General features: G+C 36.3%; 1 protein-coding gene across 1 annotated transcript in view; it reads left to right on the top strand.

Moving 5' to 3' along the window:
* Positions 1-18,350, top strand: part of LOC112049098 (helicostatins) — a 54,560-nt gene extending 36,210 nt beyond the window's left edge. The window contains exons 2-4 of the mRNA XM_052888605.1: positions 13,616-13,864; positions 15,059-15,180; positions 17,118-18,350. Of these exons, the coding sequence (XP_052744565.1) occupies positions 13,617-13,864; positions 15,059-15,180; positions 17,118-17,425 (678 nt within the window). The 5' untranslated portion in view covers position 13,616 and the 3' untranslated portion in view covers positions 17,426-18,350. The remainder of the gene's footprint in view (positions 1-13,615; positions 13,865-15,058; positions 15,181-17,117) is intronic.
* The last annotated feature ends 5,239 nt before the right edge of the window (positions 18,351-23,589 follow it).

The raw sequence follows: 23,589 nt of genomic DNA, 5'->3' as shown, positions 1-23,589 counted from the left end.
GCTCAATAGTGAGCCGAATATGGGTTGATAATGATAATGATGAATAAGGAGCTATTACTGTATTAATTACAGAAGCTTTAAAAGATCATACAATAACAATATACTTTTTATATGGTATTTGTGATTGCAAAATAATCAGGACAACGAACTATATTTTCAAGCAATTACGTTTAAGAATGCTTAGACATTCGCCGCACTTTCAAATTACGCCAAATATTAAATTTTGGCGGTTTTTAACGCTGACTCATACACCTAACATCACTCTTTATACGGCAGGTCTGTGTGAAGGTTGATTTTGATTAAACTTGCAGAGGTTTTTGACCCCTAGAGTCTACAAATCAAGGTCCTTAAAACCTTTAAAAATCGATTTTTTAATGAGTTAATCGACGCTTGACTGCCGTCTCACCTAAAGTAGAGCCTCAATAGCCGTAAGACGTCATATTTTTAAATATGGCAAATTTTCTTTAAAAAAAAATATATTAGTGATCTTATTTTTTCTATAAAATATACTTACACAATACATATATGTATATTTTTAAAATACTTACACGATACACACATTATGTGCTGGTGGGAGGCTTCGGCCGTGGCTAGTTACCACCCTACCGACAAAGACGTGCCGCCAAACCGAAAGGGATGTGGATTTCACTACTACTCCTAACAAGTTAGCCCGCTTCCATCTTAGACTGCATCATCACTTACCATCAGGTGAGATTGTAGTCAAGGGCTAACTTGTAAAAAATTAAAAATCTATACTGCGCATTTACACAATTTGCTAAACATATTTCTCAATCACAAAACAACTCCATTTCACGTAAGGGAACTGAAATATTGCGATATGTTTTAGATAACGTCGTATCGTTACGCTGACATGCCTGTCTCATTATTTTGGTAAAACGTCTGTATTACACGAACATTTAACAATGTGTCTCAATATACTCGTATGTCGAGAAATAACGTCGAAACCCGTAAGAGATTGGACTACTTCGCTAACAAAGAATGAAATAGTAAAAATATAAGAATAATCAAGCCCAGAAAATTACATAAACACAAATTTTAACTAAAAGGACCAACCATTTTATAGAAAACATATTAATGACAATAAAATGTTTATTTCGGCATTGTGGCTTGCGTTCGTTTATTTGCGGAGGCTAGCAAAACATCTGGTTTTCATTTGTATAATATTATTTATAGTTTCGCAATGTAAACAGTTTTGCTATTATTTTTCTTCTTAATTGGTAATGGAACACGGCTAAAACTCTCGTGATATAAGGTTAGTATGCCCGACTAATATCGAACCCATACGAGGCATGAGTTAGTCCTTTTGGCTTGGTCATGAGCTGGTTCTTGCAACCTTCTTTTCTTCGCAAAAAATAGGCCCATAAATAGAATCCAATGTTTTCTTATTTTTTAAATTATACCAACATTTTAAGATTAGTAACAAATAAAATGAAAAAAATTACTATCGCAGAACCGATTTATGAAGAATTGATATTTAAAATCAAGTTTACCATTTCGGACATTTTTCAGATAACATATTTGTTGGCACACCGAAGACTTCTTGAAAAAAAAAACTGCCTATCGTCATGGTTAATTACTATCATAATTTTGTCCGAATCACCATGTATGTACACAAAATTTAAGCAGTATGGTCATTAATAAACATTTAGCGGATATAAAACTTAACTGGTAATATAGTGTTTAGAGAGAGAAGTTTAAAGTTTAGAAGTTCAGATGTTTAAGTCTTTACTCGTATTAGCTTATATCTATTGCATGCCACTGCCAACGATTTGGATTAAACAAAGTCTTGAAGTTAAGACAGAAGACACTGTTTATTGAATATACAATAATAATATTAATAAAAACATTTATTCAGCCAAAAAAACATAACATAAATAAGAAAAAAAAACAACAATTAAGAAACAGTTACAAGATACAAATAAGAAACATAGTTAATTACCGAACCATTGCGTTAAGAGACCAACGAATGACGTAACTTTAAAATGCTTTAGCCAACGCGCATCGGAAATAACGCTTAGTTGGCATGATGATAACCCCTGCTATACCACCCCAAATTGATAGGTTACTAAAAAATAGTACAAAATGCAACAATAGGTTTACACATACATCGCCAAATTCATAACTTTTTTTGTTTGTTTTATTTTTTCCCTGTATTACGTAGTCAAGAAAAATCTGACTAAACATTTTTGTAATATTTTCAAGTCGTTCATTAAAAGCCATAAAGTGTCACCCAATGCTGATCGCCAATTTGTCGTAAATCACCCACTTTATTATAATTCGAGAGCAACAACACTGTCCAGGTACCGGTCGCTATCTACCCTCCCTGCCCTATCTCTGATCTCGAGATCCCTCGTGAAACGCTTACGTTGATTTTGCAGACATTTTATATTTCGACACAAAAATTACTTTCATTAAGGACCGTTTTAACATTGATTGATTAATTCTGATCTTGCCTTTTTTATACCTGTCTGTCGTTAAATGTAGAGTTTTTATTCCATTTTATATTGACATTTAATTTACTAGCAGACGCCTACGATTTCGCGCGCGTGGTACTCGTCTGGAAAAGCGGAATATTTTGCAATGTTCTGTGATATCAAATGAATTAGGCACTATTTTGTTGAAAACTCGTAGGCGGATTAAATTTTTCAAACACTTCCTAGAAATTTAGGCGTAACCTAATCGTAAAACAACTTCCAAAAAATATATATGTTTTTTTTTATTTATAAAATAGTAACGGAATGTTTTAATTTTACGCCAAAAATGACCACTTACATTGTTAATGTAATCACAGCAAATAAATAAAAAGTATTTTAACTTAACAAAATAATTCATCATTATCAACCCATATTCAGCTCACTGCTGAGCTCGAGCCTCCTCTCAGAATGAGAGGGGTTAGGCCAAATAGTCCACCACGCTAGCCCAATGCGGATTGGTGGACTTCACACATGCAGAAAATTGAGAAAATTCTCTGGTATGCAGGTTTCCTCACGATGTTTGTCCTTCACCATTTAATTTCTTAAAATGCACACTATTGAAAGTTGGAGGTACATGCCCCGGACCGGATTCGAACCACTCCCTCTGGGATCAGAGGCAGTAGTCATATCCACTGGGCTATCACGGCTCACGTAACAAAATAATTACTTTACCCTAATAATTATACCTGCACTAACATTGGCATATTGAGTGTATACTGTACACTGTACATTGTATAGCATCGCAGTCTAAACTTAGCTTTTTTTTTAAAAAAAAAAAAGAATATTTGCCATATCTTTTAAATATGACCAATATTCACATTCCCCTCCAACTAGTCGGGAAAGACTGTGCTAGGAGTGAATACGACAATAGACTAACGGGATGAGGATCGAACCACCACCTCTCGGTGATGAGTCCGACCGCTCTTACCGTTGAGCTATTGAGGCTTTAACTAGCACACAGCACAGCTTTAGCTGTGTATCTCTATATTTTAAGAAGAAAATTAAACATTAAACCCATTCTTCAACACAAAAGAGTTTTCCGGTCAGACTTAAACGGATGTGCCTTGACTGCATAATGAATAAAGTAAGCACAAAAGAGCTAAATATGGGAAAAACAGAGTTGTGTGATGAAGTCGACTAGAAAAGCACTCTCGGAAAATTTTACGTTAAACGATTTTCACAGAAAAAATTGCTTTGGGTAAACAACACGTTTTAAAATATTACAACGGTATTTTAGGTTTATATTACTTTTTGACTATCTAAAAGATTATAAAGTTAGTTAGGTTAGGTGTGTGACTAGAAAAGCACACTTGGGAAATAGTAAAAGGTTTTCACGGAAAAACTGACTTTGAGATGTAAATACACGTTTTTATTTAAATTTTTAGTGACATTATTTTTAGATGAGTTTCTAATGTAATAAAAATGTATAAAGTCGATTTGATTTTCTGCAAACAACTTAAAAAGTAATTGACTTTTAAAATTTGAATTACAATTAAAAATTATAAAAACCTTTCAGAATTGGTAGACCAGTTTTTATAGTTTTCATTTATTACTAGCGGACGCCCGTAACTTCGTCCGCGTGGAAATTAATGTAAACGTTCAACCCCTATTCAGAATTAAGTTACCCTAGAGTTTTAAAAATTCTTGAATCAAATTTATATTTCTTATTTTTTTCATGATTTATGAACAAATGTTTAAAACTGTAACTCTAAAAATTAAGGACTTTCATGCAAACTTTCAACCACTATTTCATCCCCTTTTATTTTTATTTCAGGATCAAAAAGTACCCTATGTTTTGCTCCAAAGTCCCATTTACCATTATACCAAAATTAATCATGATCGCTCCAGCCGTTTAGCCGTGAAAAGATAACAGACAGACAGACTTACTTTCGCATTTATAATCTTCCATATATATATATAAAAATGAATTGCTGTTCGTTAGTCTCGCTAAAACTCGAGAACGGCTGAACGGATTTATCTTATCTTGATCTTAAAATGTTCGTGGAGGTATAGGGAAGGTTTAAAAGGTGAGAAAAATTAGAATAATTGCCGGGAAAACCATAAAAACAACCCTTTTCTATTTCCCATACAAACGTTTAAGAGTCAAGGGGTAGGGTATGGTAGGGGTAGAGTAGTGTACAGTAGGGATAGGGAAGAAGTGCACATAAGTCAAAGCGAAGCTTGACCGGGTCCACTAGTATTAGTATATATATTAGATTGTTAAAGTTAGTGTATAGTGTTAGTGCATAGATGAGTTTTCTGTGTCAACACACAGAAAACTCATCTATGAAGTGAAAATTTTGCAACAGACAATTGAAAATTGATCATAACAAAGAACTGTTGATTTTGTAAAAACGTAACATCGGTCTCACGACGTGACTAGACTGGCGAGCGACTTGTGCCGAATCCCTCAAAACCAACATTCGTACACTGAATTGATCTATTCAAAGGCTGGATTGATCCAAGCTTTATATTAGCCGGAATTAAATTTATGATTTTAAATCAAATTTTTGTCTGAAATGAATCAACGGCCCAATTCACGTGAATTTGTCTGGGGCTTTTTAGATTTATGATTCGGAAATATACTAAAATAGTAAGTTAAAATCAACATTTGTTGCATTTCAAAACCTATTGGAACGATTAATGATAATTTTAACCGATTTTAAAAAAAAAGGAGGAGGTTGTACGTTCGTCTGTATGTACTTTTAGGGTTCCGAAGGTACGTAGTACAAAAACGGAACCCTTATAATCTAATTTTTTATGTATATCCAGCGATATTTTCGTCATTTAAGAACCGATTTTGAATATTTTTTTTTTGGTTTTATTACGACGATGGTTGGACGCATTATTTTTAGTATTAATTATTCAGATGCTTTACTTTATTTATATCTAGTGATAATACGTATTATCACTTTTAAAAATTCAAATTGTCTGTTAAACTGGGTCTACTATTGATTTGTAAATTAGAATAAATGCTGACCTAACCATATTCAAAAAAACAATTACATACGTTTATATTTAATTTATTATACAAGAGTGAGGTTGACAGTAAAGCTTCCAGTCTTAAACCATATATAATATTATTTTGTGTCATTAAAAACTCATCAATGTACATTTAAGCTAATTAGATATCTATATCAGTCAAGTAATATTAAATCCCATAATTCATTGGTTAAATACAATAATTATTTTATATTATAGATATGACGTGCCTACTAAATCACCGCAAAATATGATCCAAATTTATCGACTTGTGTTTACTTACATTATATATTTATGTATATACATAATTTTTACACTTCCTAAACACACAACAATATTTAGTTATTATATGTTTAAATAACTTTCCTTGCGACTAAATGACCTAAAGACATTTATGCACTTATAATGCGCTTATGCCCTATCTCTAGTATAAAATATCTTTGGTTAAATATCGCATACGTGTCGTAGTTACGTAAAACAAGGGTGTTTAAAAGCCGTAACATGTCCACTCGATGATTGGAGATAAGATACGTAGTGAGCTGGGCGACCATGCTCACTGTCTGATAGCTCACCGGGTCGGAACGCGTTCTGATTGATGGCTTTCGGTGACATCGAACTGATAACATGATACAAGTCCAGGCGGCGTCAAAGAGATATCTCGTGTAGAGCAATGGACAAAAATAAACCAATTTTACTGTTGATTTCTTTGTATAATAGGCTTAGCATCTGTGAATGAGATATCTGATGAAGAGAAAAAAACACATCGAAAATATTTTGATAAATTAGGCGTGACATTTAATTTTGAAAAATTAAATGTCACGTGTCTCAAACGGTGAAGGAAAAACATCGTGAGGAAACCTGCATACCAGAGAAATTTCTTAATTCTCTGCATGAAGTCTGCCAATCCGCATTGGGCCAGCGTGGTGGATTGGCCTAACCCATCTCATTCTGAGAGGAGACTTGAGTTCAGCAGTGAGCTGAATAAGGGTTGATGATGATGAAGTAGAGTAAAGCGGTACTTCATATCAGAACAATTTATCAGGTTTTTTTTTTATTCAATGACCAATTAGCCCTTAACTGCGATCACATCTGATGTCAAGCTACGATGCCAACTAAGATGGCTTACTTGGAATACATACGTTAAATATTGGCAACATTGTTTCATCATTATCAACCCACATTCAGCTCACTGCTGAGCTCGAGTCTCCTCTCAGAATGAGAGGGGTTAGGCCAAATAGTCCACCACGCTGGCCCAATGCGGATTGGCAGACTTCACACACGTAGAGAATTAAGTAAATTCTCTGGTATGCAGATTTCCTCACGATGTTTTTCCTTCACCGTTTCAGACACGTGATATTTAATTTCTTAAAGTGCACACAACTGAAAAGTTGGAGGTGCATGCCCCGGACCGGATTCGAACCCACACCCTCCGGAATCGGAGGCAGAGTTCATATACACTGGCCTATCACGGCTTCAAAGAAACATTGTTTCATATAGATGTTTCCCCAACGTAGCTAATTAAGCAACAGTTAAGCGCCTGTTTGGTACAAGCATAGTAAAAGAGCCAACAGGTCTACATCAGCTGTGAACAGTGTCGACCACGATAAAGGAACGTATAACGTAAAGTAACAGTTTCCACGGTAAACACCAAACAGGCGACTCACAAAAGCCAGTCTGCTAGACTACACAATACAACCCATACAACGATCGAAGTTCAATCGTTGTTCATTAAAATGGATACTTTGTAATTGTTCGTAAGAATCATCACGTTTCTGATTTATCATCATTGACTATGTTTAGCTCACTGTTAAGCACGAGTCTCCTCTCAGAACGAGAGGGGTTAGACTAGTAGTCCACCACGCTGGCCCAATGCGGATGGGCAGATTTCACACACGTAAATTCTCAGGTATGCTTACTGAACGCATTTTGAAAATTCGTTTACAACTAGAAAGCCACGTTATTTGTAAGTATCATAATATTTTATCCTGGTATCCTCACGGGAACGGGTACTACGCGGGTAAAACCACGTGCGTCGGCTAGTCCTTAATAGATTTAATAAGGAAAATGAAAATGTTAAAGTTTTTCAAAATAAGAACACTCCGTTAAAGCCGTGAGCATCGGCTAGTGGATATTACGTGTCAGGTTTCTAACATTATGTCATGTCCACAGATAAGCTGAGCGAAATATCCAATAACGAGATATCTGACACTGAGATCGCCTGCTGCAAAGCTTTTACAATGTCATCGCGAAATTTGAAGCTACCGCACGTCACCTTAGTGCTAGTAGCTTGCGATATAGGGTTGTCCATCTGATATTAATATAGTTCACTAACCAATGGGTTCAAGGCGAGAACATTACAAAGAACTAAGGGTTACACGTGTATTGCGATATTTGACATAGCTCAAGGAAATGTCTTAGACCACAAACTTAATCATCATCATCATCATAATTATCAGCCGATGGACACCCACTGCAGTATATATATAATAATAGGCCTTTTGTAGGGACTTCCAAACATCACGATATTGAGCCGCATGCATCCAGCGAACCCCTGCGACTCGCTTGATATCGTCAGTCCACCTGGTGGGGGGTCGACCAACACTGCGCTTTCCATTACGGGGTCGCCATTCCAGAACCTTGGGACCCCAACTAACTTAATAATATCATTTATATTATGATTGTATCTTAGACTAATAACCTATAGACTCGCAAAACCTAACAATTTTAAAATAAATTTGAATTTGATTAATTTCACTCGCCGACACGCACACAAGCGTACTTATGGTAGCGTAGTGATGCGTCAAGGGCTCCCATTTCGGGGCACATAAAACGGCTTACAAATCCTGCTACTATCTATCTATACTAATATAATAAAGCTGAAGAGTTTGTTTGTTTGATTGAACGCGCTAATCTCAAGAACTACTGGTCCGATTTGAAAAATTCTTTTAGTGTTAGATAGCCCATTTATCGAGGAAGGCTATAGGCTATATATTGTGCCCGTATTCCTACGGGAAGGGGAACCACGCGGGTGAAACCGCACGGCGTCAGCTAGTGTGTTATAAATCTATGGTCTGTAACTTCAAGCCTTTGCAAAGCCCGGGATGATGGGTGCCGAGCTACAAGGGACCGTCGGTAACAGTTTGGGAGTTCCAGCCGTTTTTCTGCCGGTTATTGGGTTAACTCATCATTGGTAATTGCTGATTTCTATCAACTTGTGTAGGACACAAACCCCGGAACCAGCTAAATTATTATTTATTACGGTCCTTCGATTAAACAACACTATACTTATTTACATTCGTGTGGGCCATCAGTGATTATGTTCTAATGAATGTTCGTTAGCACGCCAATGTATCGCACGGACGTGACGACTTTGATCCATTAAGAACTACTAGTTGATGAGTACGTGACGGGAGAGCGTAAGGATGAATAATCTATTTGATTTCTATCTCTTCAACGAATTATTTTATCATTTATTTTTTTATATATACTGGAGAATACTAAATATCACGGGCTAAATATTACGATATCGTTTCGTATCGTATATTCCGTACTACTATCGTGGTATGTCTTGACTAGGTTCTACAGTTTACGTCATGGTATATACTAGTAATACACAAAGTAACAAAGACGGAAACTACGATTAACTATTGTAGGTAAGACGGACTTGCAACTGATATCAGTAGGGTTGAGGGATCACTTTACAACTAGTCAATGCTTCTCCGCTCGTGTTGGCTTCCAGCTAAGTAACTAACAATGAAATGGCTGGACTATATAGATAACTCATCCAATCAATTCCCTCACTCACTGCTAAACTGACTAGATCAACTCAAGGGTTGCAACTGAATAAACTTGAGAATTGAATTAAATAAACTTGAAAACGCGTGTTGGATCAGAGATCGTCAACTGACAGATGTCCACAGACAAACAACGACACATACTTCTTTTTATTGTTGCCTCGCAACGAAAAGAGGTTTCTAACAGATATCGTAATCAAATTAGTTACTCTAATCAATTGCCATTATTATCTAATTCTCCGATATATATTATTTATTTTCTTTTTATCCAAAGATATTCAATTAAATTTACACATTAATTCCTTTTGCCGTGGAGACAGTTGGGCCATGGAATCATAGTGTCGAAAATTTCTACGAATTATTTCACCGCGGCTTGTTGCCTGGACTGGTAATGGTAACAGAAGGGCTAGCTGTTCTCTTTTTTTTATTCTTTACAAGTTAACCCTTGTAACCACTTCGCGGTACGTTGAGTTATGTCGGTGACTTCGGTTATTCTGCGGATCTCCTCATTTCTAATTCGATCACGCACAGATACTCCGAGCATAGCTCGTTCCATCGAGCGCTGTGTGACTCTGAACTTAGTTAAAAAAAATAGTTTTTCGCATTCTTAAAGAACGAATGCCTAACTCATGTGCAATATTCCTACTACTTAACTTGTGTGCATGTCCTCTTTTTACGTTAAACAATTTATACAAGAAACTCTTGGAAAACCACATGATTGAATTTTAAATCGTCCTGCATTCCTTTTCAACGGCACCATAGTGAGAAACCGTACAAGCGAAATTCGCCTTTATCCAGTTTAAATTAGGTTCCTTTTGAGTAGCAGATGGAATTTGTAAAGTGCAGCTAAATATAATAGTGAGGATGTTTTCTGTGGGAGTACATTCCAAAGATCCCTAAAGTGGGTGTTTGAACACATTTTCACCATTATACAGAAAAATAGTTTATTAGTATGTTACTTCCCGTTTTCAACGGGGTTCTGGTAAACGGGTTTCGATATCACACATGTCCATAATAATATATCTATGGTAAATATCATGCACTTTCAACTTTTCAATTATGTGCATTTTAAGAAATTAAATTCACGTGTCTCAAACAGTGAAGGCAAACCATCGTGAGGAAACCTGCATACCTGAGATTTTTCTTAATTCTCTGCGTGTGTGAAGTCTGCCAATCCGCATTGGGCCAGCGTGGTGGACTAAGGCCTAACCCCTCTCATTTTGTGAGGAGACTTGTGCTCAATAGTGAATATGGGTAGATAATGATGAAATATATCATTTATGTCTATGGAGTCGGTTTAATTATTCGACTTTATTCTAGATCTGTAAATTGAAATATATTTACTATAAGGGAATATTGTAATTAATATTGAAACATCACATTCAACATTATCAAAAGCTTTAATCTATGAGATGATTGGCATCAAAATTAAACGCAAAGCCTGAGGAGCGTACAACTGACACATTTCGTAGCAATATACTGAATTGATAAACGTTTCAATATGTTTTAATGAATCTAATTAGGCAGGTAACAGCGGCGAAGAGATCATTCAAGCCGATTCCCACCGGGTAACTCTATAAAAATGTGATGGACCTGCATGCAATGCATAGCTTTAAGCAATGTGTTAAAAAAAATTACTTAGTCGAGGTTACTGCAACATTGATGAGTCCCTTAATGATAAAGATGCTTGGAGGCCGTTGGATCAGCTTCAACCTTCACACAGGAAGTAAAACTATAAGACATTGTAATGTTGTCGTCAATTGTAAATTATATAATATTGTATGATTTTTTTTAAAAGAGCAACTGTTGAGTTTCTTGCCGGTTTCTTCTCAGCAGAACCTGCCTTCTGAACCGGTGGTAGAATCTTTTTAGATAGCCAACGGACGTATCAAAATTCCTTGTAAACTGAGCCTACTTGAAATAAATGAATTTTGAATTTGAATTTTGAATTTGAAAATCCATGCATATTCATTGTTGCACTGTATCTAGATATACATATGACAAAACAGAGTTTGTATCACTCTGTATAAATTTCCTTTTCTTTGGTACGGCTTACCTTCATCTAAATTCCATCCTTTGCCACTGGTGGATTATCCCTGGATGGATGGATGGATTATCGTTTCCTCATTCACAACTCATATTCGGCTCACTGTTTAGCACGAGTCTCTTCTCAGAATGCGTGAGGGGTTAGGTTAGGGGTTCATTACGCTGCCCCTATACGGGTTGGCATTCACACACATAGAGAATTACGAAAATTCTCAGGTATGCAGTTTTTCTCACGATGTTTTCCCTTCACCGTTTGAAATACGTGATATTGAATTTCTTAAAATGCGCATAACTGAAAAGTCTGGACCGGATTCAAACCTATGCCCTTCGAATCATGGCAAAGGTCATATCCACTGAGCTTTCACGGCTCTTCTAGTTTGTAATCTAGTTTATAATTATAATATTATGTCAACAAAACCATCTCAATATTATGCAAATTAAACTAATTGAATTTGACATCCACATCACAAATTCAAATTATCCATTATAGGAAAGTTAAGCAATTATCATGTTAGTTGTCGAGCGCCCTCTCACGGCTCTTTGTCGGGCACCGAGTGAGTTTCCAACTTTATAATCGACGGCAAATGTGAACACTTCTTAAGGAGTTTATATGAACAGTTATTTGCATGTCAAATGATATTATAGCTATGATTAATTATTATTTATTTGTCTAAATTAAAAAAGGGAATTCCCATACCCAGCCCAGGCTTACCCTAATCACCCGGCAATTTACTTATTATCTAAATAATCTTAATAATTCTACTTTAATAATGAAATCATTACTTTATCAAAAAAAGTTTGCTACAATGTTTTACGACATTTTAAATTCATCTTTAGTTTGTCCACAACGGGGACAATACAAGCTGAGCTGGGCGTTCCCCTCTGTTGCAAATTTGTCCGCATGGATCAACCATTCACTATTTTATAGTAACTGACCTAAACTTATTCGAATCCAGGACCTTTAAAACCACAGCACTGCCAAGTGAGCCAGGGAGGAAGTCAAAAATGTGCCAGTAACACCGGCACCAACTCCTTCAAACCGGAAAAAGCATGCTTGTCAAATTCAAAATTTTAAATTCATATTTTTTTTTATTAAGAAAGAATACAATAAGGAACTTAAGCTAACTTATCCTAATAACTATACAAATCTTGCCCACGTGGAATGGTGGCAAGAATACTGGCTGCATTTATTTATTCATTTATTTCATTATCTATTTCAGTGGGCATGCTTTACAAACATTTTGAAACATTAGGTTATATTATGTTGTTCTGTAAAGTCGGAAACTTAAACTTAAAGTTCATGGTGACAGAAATATATATAGCGGTAGTACTTCCCCAGAAAAACTATCACAAAAAGCTCTCTTACAAAAACTATACCTTGCGTACTAAAACATTTCATAAACATTTGAACTAATGAGAACCATCTTTATAAACATTTGAGCTAATGAGAATTATTACTTTGATACATGATGTAATAACGTTCTAAATATTGTACGCGTAGGCTGGGGCCTTAATAATACCATCCCTCCTGGCGAGTGCATATTGTGAGGAACAAAGCCGGGTTAAGCTTATTAACTTGTGTTCATGGTTAAATTATATGTGATTTAATACGACCGAGGGTCTTTAGGTTCTTGCTTTATTTAGTGTAGAGAGATTAAGTAATGTTTAGTTCTAGGTTTCAATACAGTTAGTTGTTTTAACTGCCTCATTGGTCTTGTGCTTAACTGGTTCAACTGCGGTCAATAAGGTCCAGGGTTCGAATCCCGGCCACCAAAAAAAATACGTTATTGGTATTTTTCTAACAAGAAAAATCTTAACAGCAACCTGGAGTTGGGAAGTTAGTTTTGTTGGTACCCGTGCCTCGGAGAGCACGTAAAGCCATCGCTCCTTCTCACTATCATTTACATATGATAGTGACGTTACAGAGTGGAAAATTATCAGCCTAAGCCCGCCAACCGGCAATGATCAACACTGCGCATTCCGGTCACTAGGAAAGTCCATTACTTCTATGAACTATGTGCCAACTGCAATTTTAATTTTACAGTTCGTTGAGCTATATCGATAACTTGGCTCTTTCTACAGATCTTATTTCTGATAAGCTGACGCCGCGCGTTTTTCCCGTTTCCGTATGAATACGAAGGTAATACATAGCTTGTAGTCTTCCTCGATAAATAAGCTATCTAACACTGAAAGAATTTTTCAAATCGGACCAGTAGTTCCTGAGATTAGCGCGTTCAAGCAAACAAACTCTTTAGCTTTATAATATTACTATACTGATAACATTTCATCCTTTTCCAGAATGCTCTACACATCTATAGTCATCCTCCTCGTGATCGGCGCGGCTTTAGGCGTGCCCGAAGCCGCCCGCAACGAGCAGGTGACCCACGACCGCCCAGACCAGCTCCCCATCCAGGAGCCTGTCGCGCACCATGTGGCTCAGATGGAGAAGAGATCGCCTCACTATGACTTCGGGCTCGGCAAGCGCGCTTACAGCTATGTGTCGGAGTACAAGAGGCTGCCTGTCTATAACTTTGGACTGGGGAAAAGGTAACAGAGGCCTTTATATCAAAAATCGACTTTAAAAATGAGGTTCCAATTGTATCATTTAAGCAAGTTTAGTTTACAAGCACTTAACAAGCAGATAAGCACTTAGTTTACAAGCAGTTTTTTTTATTCATGACATTTTAGCCCTTAACTGATTTTAAGTTAATTGGACTGGGGAAAAGGTAACAGAACGGGTTAAACTTTAGGTAGGCTTTTGTAACAAAAATCGACTTTAAATATGAGGTTCCAATTGTATCATTCAAGCAGGTTTAATTTACAAGCACTTAACAAGCAGATAAGCACTTAGGTTACAAGCAGTATTTCTTTATTCAATGACATTTTAGCCCTTAACTGATTTTAAGTTAAAAATGCAGTTTAAGCTTACTTGGTCTAAGTAGAAGTTTATTCTACTCATAGTTGTAACGGTTTCGACGACGGCTTCTGGATTGGGCTTTTGCAATTATTAACCGACTTAAAAAAAGAGGAGGTTTCTCAATTCGACCGCATATATTTATTTATGTATGTAAATATCATTTAATTTTCCTTCTCAGCAGAGCTCGCCTTCCAGACCAGTGGCAGACTAACGAATAGTCATTTCGTTAAGTTTGACTACTCGTAAGTTAAGCCTCCTTGAAATAAACCAATTTTGATTTATGATTTTGAAGGCGGTTCGTAAGTCCTTCAAGGAAAGAATTAACTTTTTTCTTATTCTCTACAAGTTAGCCCTTGACTACAATCTCACCTGATGGTAAGTGATGATGCAATCTAAGATGGAACTTATTATTTATTTGTTTATTTAAATTCTGGATTACACCAAACAGATATACATATTACGCAAAATATTAAACACGAAACTTATCATAAAGTCAATGTCAGTTTTATAATCAGTCAGACAATTTTATAGTCAGTAGTAAACAAAACAGAAAAATAAACTGTGTTTGTTGTGGGCTCATCTCGGACCGAGGCGTTTTGGAACCCTCGTTTGGAACCAACTAACTTTCATTTTAAGTTTTCATAATCATCATCACCAAATCATGACATAAGTTGACTTGAAAAGTGCTTATAAACCTAGCCTAATTGAAATAAATGAAATTTAAATTTGAATTTTGAATTTGAATGTGCAAAGGTGGTCTTAACGTTTCTTAGTTTAAAATGGATTTCACAAAATAGCATAAAACACTTACAACTGTATAACAGGTCGCGTCCTTACTCCTTTGGTCTGGGGAAGCGCTCCATAGACTTGGAGCAAGGTGACGAGTTCCCAGCTGAAGTGGAGCAGGCCGCGTACGACGGGTTCGACCAGTACGACGACGCGCCAGGTAATGGTGAATACTAACAGCTTTACGTTACAATTTAACTCATCATCATCAGCATTGATCAATATTCGGCTTACTGCTGAGCTCGAGTCTCGTCTCAGAATGAGGGTGAGAGACGTTAGGCCAATAGTCCACCACGCTGGCACAGTGCGGATGGGCAGACTTCACACACGTGAAGTCTGCCCATCTCTACGTGACTTCATTCTCTACGTGAAAAAAAATTCTCAGGTATGCAGGTTTTCTTACGATGTTTATCCTTGATCATTTTAAACTCGTGATTTTTTTATTAAAATATGGAGGTGCATGCCCCGAACCGAATTTGAACCTACGCCCTCCGAATAGTATAGATCCATTGTGCTATCACGGATTTCCAAAGTTATACTAAATGGAAATTTCGAAAAACAGCAAAATGACGTCAAATTAGCAGTGCTTTCCCCTCCACCGCGCTTATCTTAACTTAGTGTAGTAAATTCTTTGATCCTTCAGCTGTGAAATGGTGTAATTAAGTTTTGAATGAAGAGAATAGTTATGTAGCTGCAACAGCAAACTCTATGCCCCGATTTAGTTACATTCGTTTTTGTGACACCCTACTATGGAAGCAACTTTAAAGAGTCAAAAAATCTACTACACAAAACAAGTTAACATATAATAGACCTAGGAAGCCGTGATAGCCCAGTGGATATGACCTCTGCCTCCGATTCCGGAGGGTGTGGGTTCGAATTCGGTCTGGGGCTTGCACCTCCAACTTTTCAGTTGTGTGCAATTTAAGAAATTAAATATAACGTATTTCAAATGGTGAAGGAAAACATCGTGAGGAAACCTGCATACCAGAGATTTTTTTTAATTCTTTGCTTGTGTGAAGTCTGCCAATCCGCATTGGGCCAGCGTGGTGGACTTTTTGCCTAATCCATCCTAAATCAAGAGGAGACTTGAGCTCAGCAGTGAACCGAATATGGGTTGATACATAGACACACTGTGAAGTAGCGACGCGAAAGTTCAGTCCCGTAAGAACAGCAAAGCGTTGCAGCCGGCAGATAATGTCATTGTTCACGGATTTGCATTTAATCCGACCTACCGCAACACAACGGCACACAGTCGTCTATTGCTCTGCCTTTATTTTTTTACTCTTCTTTGTATGTTGTATATCTAGAAGACGCCTCGCGGTTTCCGCGTATTTATCATTGTCGTGGATTTTATTTTTATTTATTTGTTGATAAAAATTTCACATCGATTTTGGCTTTAGTATAGTACTAGCGGACGCCCGCGACTTCGTCCGCGTTGAATTCAGTTTTTCACAAATCCTGCGAAAACCATGGATTTTTCCAGGATGAAAAGTAGCTTAAGTGTTAATCAAAAGTAAAATCTATATCCATTCCAAATGTCAGCCAAATTGCTTCAGTAGCCGCAGCGTAAAGGAGGAACAAACATACTTACACACTTTCACACTTACACACTTACACATACACAAACTTTCGCCTTTATTTATTTGTGACTAGCGGACGCCCGCGACTTCGTCCGCGTGGAATTTAGTTTTTCACAAATCCTGCGAGAACCGTGGATTTTTCCGTTATAAAAAGTAGTCTGTGTATCCAGGCTATAATATATCTTAATACCAAATTTCAGCTGATTCGGTTCAGTAGTCGAGGCGTGAAAGAGTAACAAACATTCATATCATCAAAATCATCAGTTTTCACAAATCTCGGGAAACCGGGATTTTTTCGGGATAAAAAGTAGCCTATGTGTTAATCCAGAATAAATCTATTTCCATTTAAAATTTCAGCTAAATAGCTTCAGTAGTAGCGGCGTCATAGAGTAACAAACATCCAAACATACATCCAAACATTCATACAAACTTTCGCGTTTATAATATTAGTAGGATTAACTGTTTATTGTATTTTGTACAGTTTTGAATTTTAGTAATTTTATTTTTATTCTAACAGCATACGAAGTGAAACGAGCTCGCCCCTACAGTTTCGGTCTCGGTAAAAGGCTGTCCCAGGACGAGGACGCCGAAGAAAAACGCGCAAGGACCTACGATTTCGGCCTCGGCAAACGACCGCACATGTACAATTTCGGCCTCGGCAAACGCGCTCGGAGCTACAACTTCGGCCTAGGCAAACGACTCGCGAGCAAATTCAACTTCGGCCTGGGAAAACGAGAAAGGGATCTCCACAGGTTTAGTTTCGGCCTAGGCAAGAGATCCGTTGACATGGCTTACGACGATAACGATAATTATCTCGATGTTTAAATTAATTACCGAATTTCAATGGAAACTTGTGTGGGATACGAGTTACGACTGACACGTGAAATGTGAATATTGTTTTAAACATAAGATTCTCTATAGATTTTTGTTCTTACGTCACGTTAAGATTTAATTAATGAATTGATTAATTTTGTACGCTTCTCAATATGAAAATTACAGCCGATTTTTGAATATCAGTTACAGTTATAATTATAAATGTGTATATTGTAGGAAAATAAACGGATTATTATTATTATGTTTTCAAATACTTTTATAAATCGAACATATATTATTTCTGGAGAGAAAATAATTCCACGTAAGTTTTCATTCTGGTCGCTGTTTCTAGTCAGTATTTTTGTGGTATTTATTTCTGTAATGTCAGTATTAAAACTGGTCATTGATAAAAATATTTTGAAATAATAATATTTAATCGATTTTAAAAAGATCTCTATCATGCCTTAATTGCTAAAATTAATGGTATGTATAACTTTATAATAATTGTATACTGATCATTATGAATATTTAGTAAGTTTCAAAGTGCATTTTTAGTTTTATTTTGTAAATTATTGTTAATGTAGTTTTATGTAGGTGATAACCTCTGTAAGTTAATAAATGCTTATTATTAATTAAATCATGGAACTATGAAACTTTATATAATATTTTAATTTAATTAAATATTAGATGATTTTAATAACGTGCCAAATTATCAAATAAATCTGTTAACCTAATATTTTTCGATTTTATTACCTTTAGATTTTATTTAATAGAAAAAAATTCTAGTCAATTATACCAAAGATAGCCCCACAGGTTTCGTAGTTCTATGAGCCTTCTATGTAAGTTTCTTGAAGACTTTAAGTGTTGTTTTGAATGTAACCAAATAAATATACAAAAGAAATGCAAAAATTATACAAATCCTAGATGATGGCATCATCTTTTTGTTTTTAATTCATGACCCTCTAAAGTTGATCGCACATCTGTTTATCCTCTTTTTACAAATAGAATTTAATTACTTCTTAAAATAATTGACCATTAAAACCTTACTTTATGTCGATGAAGATATGCGATCAGCTTAAATATCTATACTATTAATATAAAGAGGTAAAGTTTCTTGGGTTATTGGGGGGATTTTTCTGGATATACTGAGCCAATTCAAATTGACCACTAGAAAACCACGTTATTTGTAAGTATCATAGGTACATATGTTTTCCGTGTCAGGCTATATTTAATCTCCAAATTCTGAATTTCATGGGAACGGGAACTAAGCGGGTGAAACGGCGGGGCGTCGGCTAGTCACTTCGTAATGTTATAAGTAAAAGGCCCTTTTCGTTTTGTTCAAGACCTGCTGCCACGTGGCACGTCGATTTTCTTTCTACAAACGCTAACGCTTCGAAAAATAAAAAATGTACGGCAATAACAGATCCGATCGATCACGTGACATATCGATAACAAATGTCATACCCATATATTTTTTAGTGTTTGCGATTGTAGAAACAAAACCGTGCCACATGGCTATAAGCCCATTTTTTGACATTGATTGATTGATCCAAGGTCAAAATGGCAATTGCGGCCTACAAATCATGAGGTAGGTTAAGTTCAAGTCAGACTTTGAAATATTGGGAGCAGAAAACCATCACCTGACTTCACCATAAACAGAACAATACTTCTCAGAGCTAGGAACACGTCCTACAAAGTTTTTTTTTCCTTACAAGTTACCCCATGACTATAATCTCACCTGATGATAAGTGATGATGCAATCTAAAATGGAAGCGGACAAACTTGTTAGGAGGATTATGAAAATCCACACCCTTTTCGGTTTATATACGACATCGTACCGGAATGCTAAATCGCTTGGCGGTAAGTTTTTGTCGGTACCTGGACCAATAAGAGAAAAATTCAATGGGCCCAGCCGGGGATCGAACCCAGGACTGTCTTGTAAATTAACATTAGGTGTGATCACAGTCAAGGGCTAACTTGTCAAAGAATAAAAAAAATATAATAAAAAAGTCAACAAAATCCCCCGTATTTTAGTAATCATAATTTCAAAAGCCTTTACGGCTCTACGTACAGGCGAGTAGCATATTATGAAAATTCAAGTTAATAAAAGCCTTATAATAGGACCTCAAGGGTCACTATGGATACACTAACGAAGGTAGGTGTCAGTAACTCGAATTTAATGAGGTCTATTTGAACTTTAATCCCTCATTGATCGTTTATATGGTTTGATTTTGAACTAAATTGGCAAAACTTCGGCAATTCGTGGAAGTTCGAAAACAAAGCTTATTTTAACACCAAAATATTTGTGGTTGCGTTTAGGTTAATCCATACTAATAATAAAAAAATAATTTAATAGTTTCAATTGATTAAAAATTTATTGAATTAAAACCTCAAAATTTGACATTCTTTATACGCTTCGAAGCTTTAACTTCTTAGTAATTAACCCTGAAATATTGCAACCACGTTAACGGTTACAATGATTACAGAAAAGAAGAATGGACTTAATATTTTTAAACTAATACTATAAGGAAGTAAGGTTTCTTTGTTTGTTACAAATAGGCATATGCTCAATCACATGCCCGAGGAAGTTGTGATAGCCCAGTGGATACGACCTTTGCCTCCGATTCCGGAGGGTGTGGGTTAAAATCCGGTCCTGGGCATGCACCTCCAACTGTTGAGTTATAAGAAATTAAATACGTGATATTTAATGACACGGTAAAGGAAAATCATCGTGAGGAAACTGCATACCAGAGAATTTTATTAATTCTCTGCATGTGTGAAGTCTGCCAACCCACATTGGGCCAGCGTGGTGGACTAATTGACCTAGCCCCTCTCATTCTGAGAGGAGATTCGAGCTCAGCAGTGAGCCGAATATGGGTTGATAATGACGTCATTGAATAAAAGAAGTAACTTTTAATTAAAATATTAATTTATCTATAACTAGTTTTAACACTAGCGAGTCGATGTGGAGACAAGATAGCTGTTCCCATGAACGTCGGCGCCGGTGACCGATTGACAATGCTGCTCAGAGGTTTAGCACTTGTGTGAAATCCACGAGCGCCAGACCTACCGCATCGTCAGACATAACTACCTAACTTCACCCACTACTTTATTATTATCTATTTATGTCTGAACTACCTGACGCCGCGCGGTTTTACCCACGTGGTTCCCGTTCCCGTAAAAATACGGGGATTATATATATTCTTATAGCCTTCCTCGATAAATGGGCTGTCTATCACTGAAAGAATTTTTCAAATCGGATCAGTAGTTCCTGAGATAAGCGTGTTCAATCAAACAAACAAACAAACTCTTCAGCTTTATAATGTAAGTATAGATTACACACACAAATGCGCCTGTCTGTACACCTTACAACTACAACCAAAGATGTCTTCTGGAAGTGGAATACCTACACTAAGGTACAGATAAAGGTGGGTTTAGAAATATATATAGATATGTAGACAACCCCGAAATAATCGAAGCAATCCTAATCCTTCCATGTTGTTCTTCGATCAAGTAAGCTTTAGTATCAACACACGAGTGTCAACCGCACCATCTGTTGAGATATAAGTAGGTAAATAAGCTAGTATCAGGTGGAATTTATCCTTAGATACATCTATATTTCTATAATCCTACTAATATTATAAACGCGACATTTTGTATGGATGTTTGTTACTCTTTAACGCTTGTACTAAACCGATTTGGCTGAAATTTCGAATGGAAATGGATTTTACTCTGGATTAACACATATGCTACTTTTCATCCCAAAACAATACATTTTCCGTTCCACGTCACGACATGACACGTCAGACAAATATAATTCCGCCTTGATACGTCACGACACGAAACGTCAGACAAATATAATTCCGTCTTTAGCGGAAAAATCAAGCATAGTTATTTTATAGTACTTCCTCGGATATGTTTATTTATTACTTACTCTTCTACTCAAACCTGGGCCAGTATAATACGTTCTATTATTAAATTTACATGAAACATATCTGAAACAGTCATCCCTCGAGGCTATGCGAAGATATCAGCACATTATAACATTTGGAGGCTTTAGAGGTAATATTTATGTCATAATAATATTGTCTAAGTAGTATCTTGAAGGCTTCTTATCTTCCTTGTCATTCAGAATACAGAAGGGTACGATCTACGATGAGAAATGTAATATTCCTTCGTTTAAGGTAGGTATGTCAGTTGTTAGCCTATCTGGCATCGAAGCACGAGGTTTTACTACTTTTTTTTTAATTCAACTCAAGATATTTAAGACTTTTTATGTAATACTAGCGGACGCCCGCGACTTCGTCCGCGTGGAAATCAATCTAAACTTTCAACCCCTATTTCACCACTTTTAGGGGTGGAATTTTAAAAACCCTTGAATCACATTATATTTCGTATTTTTTTTTATCATTTTTGAACAAACTTTTGAAACTGTAACTCTAAATATTAAGAACTCTCCATACAAACTTTCAACCCCTTTTATTTTTATTTTAGAGTCCAAAAGTACCCTATGTTTTGTCCTAAAGTCCCATTTATCATTATACAAAAATTCATCTTGCTCCGTTTAGCCGTGAAAAGGTAACAAACAGACAGACTTACTTTCGCATTTATGATGTTAGTACAGATTTTTGGCATCCTATAAGCATAATGTTCTTATTCAAATGAGACGTCATAGGCGAACAGTTCGTCGACGAGCATGAAACAGCCGAATCGCACCCCTGATCCTCAAACATTGCGGGTAAATCGCTCCTTGATTCAATGGCTAGACATAGTTGAACAGCCCTACAAACGTCGGTATTTTATACGGGCTGCAATACAAGTCAAACGACCGAGAGCAAGTGGTCGAACGAAATTATTTTATTATTCAAAGGAAAGCCGCCCATACCGTCCACTCAATAAAACTTTTATTTTATTCAGAGAATAGGTATACCTACTATATACTCGATAGGTATACACTCTGCTTGTGTGAATACAATTCCCATTGCTTGATTTACGTTGAACGCCATTTGAAAAAAAACCTACTATTACATAAGAGCTACCTTATCATTATCATCATCAACCCATATTCAACTCACTGCTGAGCTCGAGTCTATTCTCAAAATGAGAGGGGTTAGGCCATTAGTCCACTGGCCCAATGCAGATTGGCAGACTTCACACACGCAGAGAATTAAGAAAATTCTCCGGTGTACAGATTTGCTCACGATGTTTTTCCTTCACCGTTTGAGACACGTGATTAATTTCTTAAAATGTACACAACTGAAAAGTTGGTGGTGCGTGCCCCGGACCGGATTCGAAACAACGCCCTCCGGAATCGGAGGCAGAGGTCATATCCACTGGGGTATCATGGCTCTCTTCCAAACCTTACATCTTCTTAATCTTAACATTCTAAACGAATAAACAAACGAACGAATAAACGAACTTGCTTCTTTTGCTCGCTCGCTTGAGTAAAACCAAAAATACCGTTTTTTTTTAAAGTAAAACTTATATTTAAACTTATTCCTAACTTTGGAAGTCAGTTTTAATAATTAGGTTTAGAAAAAGCCTTTTTATCGGGTATTTTATCCTTTATCATACTCCGAACAAAATCCTTGAACTTTTTGAGAGACATGGCCGTAATTTCATTTGGTACTTTGTCCCAAAATAAAGGAAATATTTATTTTGCAGTATTTTGTTAATCACTGGCTGTTGCCCGTGACTTTGTCTGCATGCTTTATCTATGAAAGAACATATCCTACATCTACTCGTAAACTACTGTTATAAAGAGATAAGATTATAAGTTTTGTTTGTTCAGCATCATCATTAGAAGCTTATACAGGGCCAGGCCTCTTTATAGGAGATGGCATATGGGGCTTAGACCCACCACGCTGCTTCAATATGAGTTGGTGGGCGGTTTGTTTGCTAATAATAAAAAACTTAAATAAATTCATTTACATCAAGTCGGCTCAGTTTACAAGCACTTTTAATACGTCAGTTGAGTATTTGTAAAGATTTAACCACCGGTTCGGAAGGCAGGTTCTGCTGAGAAGAAACCGGCAAGAAACTCTACAGTTGCTCTTTTTTAAAAAATCATACAACATTGTAATTTACAATTGATGACAACATTACAATTTCTTATAGTTTTACTTCCTGTGTGAAGGTGGAAGCTGATCCAATGGCCTCCAAGTACCTTTATCATT

The sequence above is a fragment of the Bicyclus anynana genome, chromosome 23 (assembly GCF_947172395.1).
Source record: "Bicyclus anynana chromosome 23, ilBicAnyn1.1, whole genome shotgun sequence".
Lineage (NCBI taxonomy): Eukaryota > Metazoa > Arthropoda > Insecta > Lepidoptera > Nymphalidae > Bicyclus > Bicyclus anynana.
Note: the sequence above shows the minus strand (reverse complement) of the source record. Positions and strands in the feature narration are given on the sequence as shown.